The sequence below is a fragment of the Triticum dicoccoides genome, chromosome 3B, assembly GCF_002162155.2.
Source record: "Triticum dicoccoides isolate Atlit2015 ecotype Zavitan chromosome 3B, WEW_v2.0, whole genome shotgun sequence".
Taxonomy (NCBI): Eukaryota; Viridiplantae; Streptophyta; class Magnoliopsida; order Poales; family Poaceae; genus Triticum; species Triticum dicoccoides.
In genome coordinates, this window is record NC_041385.1 from 767,965,040 (window position 1) to 767,976,992 (window position 11,953).

Genomic DNA, 11,953 nt, shown 5'->3' on the forward strand with positions numbered 1-11,953 from the left:
AGGTAGCCGGTCATCGTCGACTGACCGGGATAAATGGGTCGACCCAAATTTAGTGGTCCAAGACTCTAGTATGTCGTTGCAATGCACATTCCTTTTCAAGGTTGTTACCCCTAATGCTTATATGAAAATTTTAATCTATTGACCCAAGACTTTTTGGTTTAATAGTTACAAATATGCTACCTTATATGATGTAAACGATTCATGGTACGGAGTTGCATATGTTCCTTTTTTTCTTTGAACAAATAAATTCTAAATATCCTTAATTACTAAAAATCCCTTCTGCTAAATGATCCTATTTGAAATAATATTTTTGTATAAATGCTCTTTATTCTTGTGCAATCTGGTATTGAAACGGGTCGGACCATGTCGCCCAATAAAACATTAGTCCACTAGATATTGAACAATTGGGCCGGCTCCATGTCCCTGAACAGAACAGATGGGCCGACAGGGACAAGGTCCGTGCCAGAGCGGGCCAGCCCATTCCCAAATCAGAAGTCTCGCTATAGCCACGTGGACAGACGCTTGAAACTCCTCTCCAAAAAAAGAGTGGAGCTTGAAACTCACTCGAATAACCCGGGCCCACGGGTCAGCACCTTCCTCCGGTCGCCACCACGCGCGGCCATCGGAGCGCCACAAAGCTCAGCTCCCCACCACTCTCCCTCCCTCCCCCGCCTCCGATCGCGCAGACAGCAGACGTGCATCCCCTCCCTCCGGCCGCTCGCTCTCCGGCGCCCTTCTCCAGCGGCTCCTCGCAGCGCAGCGCAGGTACCGATCGCCGAACTCGAACCGCCTCTGTTTCTTCTTCTTCTTCTTCCGCGTGTCGGGATCTGGGTGCCGGCACGTTTGATCTCCTGCGGGCGTGCAAAGTACTACATATATTCGGATGTTAACTACAGAGCTACTAACCCATTCTGAACGGCGGCACGTTTGTTCTGACGAATTTCGAGTCCGTTGCAGAATTCTGTCATCGCTTCGTACACTCTCCCATAATTTTAGGCTTTCGGTTCCTTTAATTTAAGCTCCTCTAGCAGTAGCTGCACTGTAAATCATTATCCATCAATTGGAATTCAGGGAGCTACTACCATGCTTTACCTTCAAGTTTGGAATCACTCTGTACAAGAAGTCAGTAATTATTGTGCTGCAAGACTGAAACTCCTAACTGTTAACCGACCTGTCTGGGATGTCCTGGCGCAGCGTTACAGATGGCTACTGGGAGGGGCATCGGCCAGCTTCTGAAGAAAGCATTTCAACAGCACCCATCTGTAAGTATTTTTCCAAATTTCTTTTTTACCTTTAAAAAATTAATTAATTTACTGTATTATGTTCTTCACTTTTTACTGGTTTCCTTTAATCAAAGAGCCAGCATCTTAAGAATTACGTTACTGTAGTTGATCAAAAGTGTTCTAGTTACAACATTACATATATATGCACCAAACTACAGTAGTATTTTAAATGGATCGTCTGAAGTTTATCTTAGATGCTGCTATGGTGGATTACCATTAGCATGCACAATTTCCAGATATTGCTTGTAATTACTTTATAGTTTCCAGTAAGAGATAAATAAGCCGCCTTACAAAATTTGTTATGGCATCCCATGTTTTTTGTATTACAGTACTGTTCTTTATGACCAGGTAATTCAGTCTCGCAAAAGAAAAAGACATAGTTGGCAACTGAACTTGATTTTTTTTTTGCTTGTATAGTCCGGTAGTCCCGGAATAGAGTAGCATTGTCAAGCACTACACTCAGTTAAAGCCTCAGTCCATATAAAACAGTTAATCTACCAAAAGCTAATAGATCTAAAATTGAACTAGGGGGGTTACATTTTATAAGTGAAGTTAGTTATCTTACCTTTTTTTTCCCCCGGGAATCTTACACTTGTTCTTACAGGGTTCATCTCTTGTTTCTTCATTCCGGATAAATCATCAAGAAGGAACCTCTGGCTTCACTGGACTGAAAGCATTGGCTATTCTTGGAGTTGGTGCTTCTGGCCTTTTAAGCTTTGGTACAATAGCGTCAGCTGATGAAGCAGAGCATGGGCTAGAATCTCCGAGCTATCCCTGGCCACATGAAGGCATCCTTAGTTCTTATGATCACGCATCGTGAGTTAAATCATCTTCTGTTGTCAAACAACTCTTTTCTTACCAGTTGACTGCAACTAATAGCATGAAAGCACAATAGCTATTGATCGTACAATATTATGCTCGAGTCCACTTAGCACAATATAAAGTAGTATGCCATTGTTATTTTCCATACACCGGCAAACTGTGTCCAGTTTCCACTACTGAAAGTAATAACGGAATAACAGTCCAAGTTCTGCAACAGGGGAATAGTAATACAATTATGCTCTCTGTAAAAACATTCCCTTGAATTGATAATATCTCTTGTAAACCTCTTTAATTTTCTTGAGAACATATGAGCAGAATAAGGCGTGGACATCAAGTTTATCAGCAAGTGTGTGCCTCCTGTCACTCGATGTCCCTGATCTCGTACCGAGACCTGGTCGGTGTTGCCTACACAGAGGAGGAAACAAAGGCAATGGCTGCTGAGATTGAGGTGGTTGATGGGCCAAACGATGAAGGTGAAATGTTCACGCGTCCGGGTAAGCTGAGTGACCGTCTCCCACAACCATATGCGAATGAGCAAGCAGCTCGATTTTCAAATGGTGGAGCATACCCTCCAGACCTCAGCTTGATCACAAAGGTGACCGACTAATGGATTCTGGTTGCATTCATCCAATATTTGGCCTCAAAAATTGCATCTCATTCTTTGCTTACATTTTTGCAGGCCAGGCACAATGGTCAGAACTACGTTTTTTCTCTTCTTACTGGTTACCGTGATCCACCTGCTGGCGTCTCGGTAATCCTCTCTCGTTTATATTTGGGTTGATGGCTTCTTGTGCTTCTCAATGTGATATTTCCCAGTGTTTACTTCTATTATGCGTAAGTAGTAGCAGCAACCATATGGATAACATGGACTCACACTGGCGTACGATGGGCATACACTTGTTCTGGACTGGCACTGAATTTACCCAAACTTTAATCCTTCCACGCTATTTTCTTCTAACGGCTCATTATTCGAGCTACACATGTGCATTACCTAATATCTTTCCCACACTGACACAACTGTAGTTCAGAATTCAGGTGTGTTTTTTTTTGTAGGTTCTGCTTGTTACAACATGCTATGACTTTTTGTTGGTGCTGCTAGATAGTCATTTTAGTTGTAGTGGCACGTTGATCAGCCTGATAAAGTGGGGTTGGATACCCCACAAGATTGTCAGCTGCTATTCTAAAGAGTATGAACAAAAATCTTCTTGGGAATTCTATTTTTTCCTTGTTAGTTTTATGTATAACCAGTTTTAGATGTTGGACCCCCAGTCCCCTATAAATAATAAGCGTCATAGCTACACTCTAAGGTGCATTATGCAATAACTGGGTTAACAATATTATCACCAGCCTTTGGGCTATTCAACTTCAAAGTTTGGTCTACTAAGTGAAGAATCTTAAAATGCTGTGCCACTCTCTGGTCACTAAACCTAATCTTTTTTACTTGGAATTTGAAAGGATTACCGACTTCATATGAGATTTTTTTTCATCTGAGAATTCTACTGTGAAAAGGAATATTGTAATCAAAATTTCCAGTGAGTATGCATCTTTCTCTCTTTCTTGAAGTTGTCTGGTAAGGTAGTTAGCTTGTTTTGGTTATACCCTAATAAAATTCGTAGCCTTAAGCACATTCGTGTTTGCTCTCTGATTGAGTCTTAAATCTTAGCCTTCTGCTTTTGATTTAAAAATCTAGATTCGTGAAGGCTTGCATTACAATCCCTACTTTCCTGGTGGCGCCATAGCCATGCCCAAGATGCTTAGTGATGGAGCTGTCGAGTATGAAGACGGTACTCCTGCAACGGAAGCTCAGGTAAGTCTTATTTTCTATTGTGAGCATCACGGAATTTTTGCCGCGGATTCAGTACGTACTAAATTAAAGGGTGTGTTGTTTCTTCTATGTAAATTCCAGATGGGTAAAGATGTTGTCTCCTTCTTGTCATGGGCGGCTGAGCCGGAGATGGAAGAGAGAAAGCTGGTAACCCACTTGCTCTACTCCACCCAATTTATTTGCATGGCAGCATAATTATCTAATTGCTTACTCCATCTTGTGATTGTGCTAACTGCCTCTCCATGTTGTGATTGTGTCATAGATGGGGGTCAAATGGATCTTCCTACTCTCGCTCGCACTTCTGCAAGCCGCATATTACCGGCGCATGAAGTGGTCGGTCTATAAGTCTCGCAAGCTGGTCCTTGATGTGGTCAATTGAGGACCAACGCTTCATTTTCTCCAAACATTTCGTGGGTAACTAGAAGTATTTGAAATAAGGAGTACATGATGTACGTTTTCACACTGGCATGGTTGCCATGCATGCCTAGAATGCATTATTCTTGTTTACAATTACTCTCATCTTTTTGGGGGACACGGTTTTCAAAATTTGAAATGTCAACAGTGCCAACAATCATCTAGCAGAAAAATAAGACAGAGATTGTAAATATATTTGTGCTTTGTTAATCAAATTTACTTTTACTTTGTTTTTGAAGTCCTGTAATCCACAGTCCACACACAGACTGCAGTTTCAGGATTTGGGGAATATATGTAAGCCTTCTGGATTTCTGACTCGCTGGCTTGCGGCACTATCTAAGTTAATTAAAGTCTACTGTCAACTTTTATATTTGTCATAACAATTAGAATCAAATTAAAGAGAGGAATGGGAAGTCCAAGGAGACCGGAGCTGGTATCACCGGGAAGAACCGAGCAGGGCGCACAACACGACCTTCTCTGAATTTTCTAAATTGTTACATTACTGGAAAGAAAAATCCTAGGCTACTACGAGATGTATGAATTGTTCATCCACGCCTTCTGTTGCATCCATGAACTGCTCGGGGATTTGTGAAGTGCTCATCAGCTACGTAGTTTATGAATAGGTCATCATGATCTGTGAGTTGTTCATCGGCTATGCAATTTAAGAACTGCTCGGATTTATGAATTGCTCATCTTCAGCCATGTAGTTCAAGAAGGATTTGCCATGCTTTGCAAGTATAATTGCCACACTCGGCAAACATAATTTGTCATGAAAAACATTCAATTTGTCATACTCATCTCTTTGAACACACACACACACATACTTTGCCCCTATTAGCACATCTGAGATTGCACTACTCTGTCCTGCATGACGGCCTATGTAAGTAATGGTTGGAAGATATTTCTTTAACTAAGACTCCCTTCGATCCATAATAAGTGTCGCAGCTTTGAACTAAGGCCGTGTTCTGAGTGGAGGGATAAAAAAAACATAGGAATTGGGTTACAGGTAGCTTGAAAACCATTGTGATATTCAAAGAGAAGATCAACTAAAACTGAGGTGTTCGGGTCATGGGATAAAATCCAAAGAAAAAGCTAATTGTTGGGACCCACCAAGTTGTAGGCAAACACCAGCACCAGGGCACAACTAGGGCGTGTTTGGTTACCGTAGTCTACAGTAGCTGCATTGCATAGCCTTCTCAACTCAGACTGGCTATGCAAATGCAGCCTCAAATGCATCATCTGCAAGTTGTTTGGTCGTCTGCATGCCCTCTTGCCTGCATGGGCAGAACCACACTGTCTGGTGTTTGGTTGCCTGCATGTTAGTGGAGAAATTCAAGGCATGGTGTTTGATTGTATGCACTAGCGCAGAAAAGGGATATAGTCCCGGTTCGTGAGGCCCCTTTAGTGTCGGTTCTAGAACCGGCACTAAAGGATGGGGACTAAAGCCCCCCCCCTTAGTCCCAATTCAGCACGAACCGACACTAATGACTGTCCATGTGGCACGAGCGGGCTGGGAGAATTTTAGTCCCGGTTGGTAACACCAACCGGGACTAAAAGGTTTAGGGGTTTTTGGTTTTATGATTTATTTTTCCTTTTAATTTTGTGTTTTCCATTTAATTCTTTTTTATTTGAAACATATTTTACGCTACTACATATTGTACACGTTATGCATATATATAAATAGAATTTCTCATAGAACCGATCATATATATATCATCGACTTTCTCGCATCACCATTCACGCATATACACACACATATATATATACAAGTTGGTATATACAATTTCTCCTACAATTTGCATGTAGATCATTACATGGAGGCATTACTTCGGTAGTGGATAATGGAATTCTCCTTTGGGATATATGACCTGGTCGAGCAAAAATCCCACTATTTCCTCTTGAATCGCTCGTACGCGATACTCTGGTAGGAGCTGATCCCGCATGTCCTTCATCTTTAAAGAAGGAGATCAATATGCATGTATTAATTGTGTGTATATATTAGATAATGATGTAAAAGTTGTGAATAGCGTTATGGCAAACATACCAATTGGTCTCTGGCAGTTCTGCTCCTTTCGCACGTCATCATGCGAATGTTCTCGCAAATGTAGTATGCACATAAATCATTACCCGACGCCTGCTTCAGGGCCTTTAATTGAATAGAATTCAATCAGATAATAATTAATCAAGCATGCTAATGATATTGAAACTAGAATCAAAGAGATGTTAGCTAGCTAGCTAGTACTACTTAATTAAATGCCTTGGGTCGATACCAGTGAAGCTTTTGTTTCCATGGGCAATCAACCTGTTTGATGAATTTTTCTCAAGCCCTGCCCGCCGGCAAAGAAAATGAATAAAGGAGTTATTAATTAGTTGATATCAGGAAATGACGAACTTAAAGAGGCTGACGTATAGTTCGATAATGATTGAAATTACTTATTGACCATCCCCTTCACGATTGCGTAGTCAGTAACTTCTTTCAGTAGTGAGTCGAGTACTTCAACTGTTCCCTCGTCAATTTTAATGATTAACGAGATCCAGTGGAAACTACATGCGCACATGTTTGCATGTATAATTAAGCGGGCATGTGCATAACTCATCAACTACCCTAAACCCCCTATACACTTATTAACATCTAGCTATTAAGCAAAAACAGAATTTGTAGTACAAAACAACATGACTCACCCAAAGTTGTAAGGAAATAGTATATCTGTACAGGTATTTAGGCGCTTCAAGAACTCTAGCAAGCTTTTCTCTGTGTCTATTCTCGACCATTTTTGTGACCAAGTCTCTTCATTAATGGTATTTGGGTCAATGAACCCAATGCCATAGCGTCCAACTTTTTTCATTTCATACATCTTCATTCTGCATAATACCACAGAAAAGAATATAGTGAGAATAATTACAGGTAATGATCAACGAGCACTAGAGCTAGCTAGAGACTTAATTATTAAATTACAAAAAGAAATCACTTACAAACAATAGCAACTGACGATAGATTTGTCAAGTGCGTCTTGATTGAATAACTGAAACAATTCTGTAAACTCGACATACAGAGCCATTTCATTATAGTAATACTCTTCCTTGGTTTTCACCATGAGGGACTCTCGATCGGTAGTCTTGGTTTCATTCATGTAGCATTGATGCAATTCATACATTCTGGTTGAGGCTTCTTGACCTCCTCAGGCTTGACCATAGGTTGGCCGCGGGCATATTTCCGTTTTACTTCCTCCTCTATAATCCCTGGTATGGGCTCGAGCACTAGGAGTTGTTCCACAGTGACACCGACCCTTCATCCATCCTTCTACGAGCGTCGGTTATTACCGGCAGATCAGGGCCGGTACTCACATGTGTTGATGGTACAATGAGCGGGGGGATCGGTTGTACTGCCTGTTCTCCCAGCTGGGGAACCGTTTTCCTGCTTTTTTTGCAGCTCCTTGGCTTGAGCTCAAGCTCGACTCCTTTTTCTGTGCTTGAAATGACTTCTTGATTTGGCGCTCATAGTTAGAGTCAACATGCAGGGGAGCTGGTGCTCTAGCCATACGAATGAAGTGGTCAATGATATGGCCAGGTACAATCTCCTTTGGCGGTGGTGGTGGTTTCGGTCCAAAATGGGCCTCCACTTGGGCTCGCACTTCAGCTTCGCTTTCCTCCTCAGTCAGGTCGTAAGGCCGACAAGGAAGAGGCTTGAGGCTTGGACCATATTGGAATATCTTGCCTCATGTACTTGTACCGCTAGCCACCGAAGATGTGGCGGCTCTCTATCGCTGTTGCTTAGGCGGCGGAAACGACTGGCGCGGTGCCTGACGACTTGGATAAGGAGGACTGGGCTAACGCGATGCCGAACTTGGAGGAGAAGGAGTGGGCTCACGCGGTGGTGCTGGACTTGGAGGAGAAGGAGTGGGCTCATGCGGCGGTGCCGGACTTGGAGGAGCAAGAGTGGGCTCACTTGTTGGCAGACTTGGAGGAGTAGGAGTCTGCGGAGGCGGTGGCTGACTTGGAGGAGGTGGAGTCGACTGCTGACGCAGTGGCGGACTTGAAGGAGGAACCGGCGGACGCGGTGTCAGTGGCCTTGGAAAGACGATGCAATCCTTTCTCCATAGAATGATATGATGAATGGCCTGTCCCAATGTGCGCTCGTCGTCACCTCCAGGAATGTCAAGCTCTAGCCCTGAATATTGTGCCACCACTTCATCAACCGCAACACGAGCATAGCCAGCTGGAATCGGATTTCAATGGAAGGTTGCTTCATGGGGATTTGTATAAGCAACGCCGTCCGCCACCTTCATGGATATGTTCTTCATTTTGAAGTGTAGCTCACAATTAGTGTTATCCATGATGTCATCCACAGGGTATCTGTCCAGTAGTGCCTCATCGCCCAGGGCAGAACCCACGCTGCTTCTCGGCATGGATGGGACGGTGGTATCCAATGCTGGATCCGCTAGCTTCTGTCGCTGCTGAGACCCCCTTCCCTGGCTAATTCTGTCGATTTGCTGCTGCTGCCGCTGGAAAGCGAGTGCCAACTCCACGTGCGCTGATTCTAGGCCTTGAAGACGGTCTGCTTCTTGCTTCCTCTGCTCCTCCTCCAGCTTTCTCTTCTTCTCCTCCGCCATCTTCTTTGTCACACGACTTCTGTAGTCGGCATTCCAGTCCTTAAACCCCTCAAACCATGGAACAACACCCATGCCTCGTGTTCTTCCCGGGTGTTCAGGGTTCTTCAGGGCGCTCGTAACCTCGTCGTTCTCTTTGTTGGGCGTGAACACCCCCGTGCGTGCCTCTCCGATTGCAACAAGTAAACTGTCGGTGGCGTCTTTAAGACTTGCCCGCTCCAAAACCTCGCATGTCTTTGGGTCCAACGACCCCCATGCGCATAGAATCAAGTCCTGACCCTGGGGGGCCAGCTCAATGTAACAGGAGTGACCCCTGCATCCCTCATCTGTTGCTCAGCGAGATCCCACTTAGGCTGGGCCACCTCATAGCCACCTGGCCCCAACTTATGGTGCCATATCTTTTTCAAGGCATTGATCTTGTTTATTCTGGACCGTTCCTGAGCTAATTCTGATTCCTTGAATTTCATGAAAGCGTCTCAGTGATCTCTTTGCTTCTCTAGTGTTCCCTTGAATTCTGGAGTCTTCTTTCCTCATTTGATGTACTTGTTCCATATAGTTTTCTTGTGGTTGTTGAACGCTATCGCCATCTTCCTAAGAGCAACGTTCTTTACTTTCTCCACATCTTCAGCTGTGAAATGACCTGGTAGCGTGAAATGTGACACGAGAGATTCCCAAAGCCGATCTTTTGCTCTATTGTCCACAAAAGTAAGATCTGGACGGTTCTTTGCTGGCTTCTTCCATTCTTGAATGGAGATCGGGATTTGGTCCTTCACAAGAACTCCGCACTAACGAACGAACTTGCCTGCATTCTTCTTAGACTCGATCGGGCCGCCATTAGATTTGATGGCATCGATGTTGTCCTTTACGCCTTCCTTCAACTTTTTGGCCGGTCCTCGCACTATCCTGCTGCCATCTCCTGATTTGCTCGACCCGGAGGGCTGAAAGAAGAAAGATTGATTCGTTAATATATATACAAATAAATTAAAACATGTGATGGATCACCAGATGCCTGTTTATATAAATATACCTCGCCGGTGTTTGTTATTTGAAGATCATCATAGTTCTGGACTTCATCCATTCGGTCGTCTTCATTGAATATCATATCATCACCCTCCCCGTTATTGTTAATATATTGTGAGCCATCATCTTCTTCATTCTCATTTGGCCGGCTCGGGGAGCGTATGATCTCAAACATAGCCTCTTCTCCTTCTCTGCCGGTATTGTCCGCCATAGCTTTTATTTAACTAATCCAGAAGAAATATAAAACAATTTAGTACACATCTCGAATAATACTAGATAATTGATATGCATCTTGAATAATAATAGATAATAGATATGCATCTCAAAAGATAAAACTGAATCATAGTAGATAATATGCATCATCGAATATAATCTCGAATACATCGTCTCGAATATTACCGAATAATATAATCTCGAATACATCTCGAAGATCTTGAATACAACACTCTAGCTAATGCAGATCGGATACTATCGAATAATCTAGTTGAGTGGCGGTGGACACCCAAAGAGAAGGAACCACCATATGATCATAGCTCCAGTGAGGTCCCTGAAGAACCTGCCAGGTATTGAAGAACCTGACGTCCAACGTAACCATGTAGCAACGGACATGCTCGTCCTCCTCCCTATCACGGTGACATACCACCTCCTCGGGGGACGCCAGCCTCCGCACCGAATGTGGCCCACGCGCCCGCCACCAAAGAAGCTCCGGGTCGATGATGGGACCCGGGTTCCTCACCAAGATGCGCGATGATGACCCAAAAGTGTAGGGGATCTGTCGTAGTCCTTTCGATAAGTAAGAGTGTCGAACCCAACGAGGAGCAGAAGGAAATGATAAGCGGTTTTCAGTAAGGTTTTCTCTGCAAGCACTGAAATAGTAGGTGATAGATAGTTTTGTGAGAAGATAAATAGTAATGAGCAAAAAGTAAATAAAGTAAATAAAGTGCAGCAAGATGGCCCAATCCTTTATGTAGCAAAGGACAAGCCTGGACAAATTCTAATAATGAAGAAGGAGCTCCCGAGGACACATTGGGAATTATCGTCAAGCTAGTTTTCATCACATTCATAAGATTCACGTTCGGTACTTTGATAATTTGATATGTGGGTGGACCGACACTTGGGTGCTGCCCTAACTTGGACAAGCATCCCACTTATGATTAACCCCTATTGCAAGCGTCCGCAACTACAAAAAGGAGTATTAAGGTAAACCTAAACACAACATTAAACATATGGGTCCATATCAACCCCTAACGAAGCAACGCATAAACTAGGGTTTAAGCTTCTGTCACTCTAGCAACCCATCATCTACTTATTACTTCCCTATGCCTTCCTCTAGGCCCAAATAATGGTGAAGTGTCATGTAGTCGATGTTCACATAACACCACTAGAGGAAAGACAACATACATCTCATCAAAATATCGAACGAATACTAAATTCACATGACTACTAATAGCAAGACTTCACCCATGTCCTCAGGAACAAACGTAACTACTCACAAAGCATATTCATGTTCATAATCAGAGGAGTAATAATATGCATAAAGGATCTGAACATATGATCTTCCACCAAGTAAACCAATTACTATCAACTACAAGGAGTAATCAACACTACTAGCAACCCACAGGTACCAATTTGTGGTTTTGATACAAGATTGGATACAAGAGATGAACTAGGATTTTGAGAGGAGATGGTGCTGGTGAAGATGTTGATGGAGATTGACCCCTCCCGATGAGAGGATCGTTGGTGATGACGTTGGTGATGATTTCCCCCTCCCGGAGGGAAGTGTCCCCCGCAGAACAGCTCCGCCAGAGCCCTAGATTGATTCCGCCAAGGTTCCGCCTCGTGGCGGCAGAGTTTCGTCCCGTAAGCTTGCCCACGATTTTTTCCAGGAAAGAGTGATGATATAGCAGAAGATGGACGCCGGAGGCCCACCAGGGGGCCCAGGAGATAGGGGGCCGCGCCCTACAGGGGGGTGCCCCCTGTCT

General features: G+C 43.6%; 1 protein-coding gene across 1 annotated transcript; it reads left to right on the top strand.

The window, feature by feature from the left end:
* Nucleotides 1-580: 580 nt before the first annotated feature.
* LOC119278391 (cytochrome c1-2, heme protein, mitochondrial) lies at nt 581-4,578 on the top strand. Its single transcript, XM_037559744.1, has 8 exons — nt 581-765; nt 1,195-1,262; nt 1,888-2,099; nt 2,421-2,700; nt 2,785-2,856; nt 3,796-3,912; nt 4,012-4,077; nt 4,193-4,578. Exons 2-8 carry the CDS (start codon nt 1,203-1,205, stop codon nt 4,307-4,309), a joined length of 924 nt encoding a protein of 307 aa, XP_037415641.1. The 5' UTR covers nt 581-765; nt 1,195-1,202; the 3' UTR covers nt 4,310-4,578.
* The last annotated feature ends 7,375 nt before the right edge of the window (nt 4,579-11,953 follow it).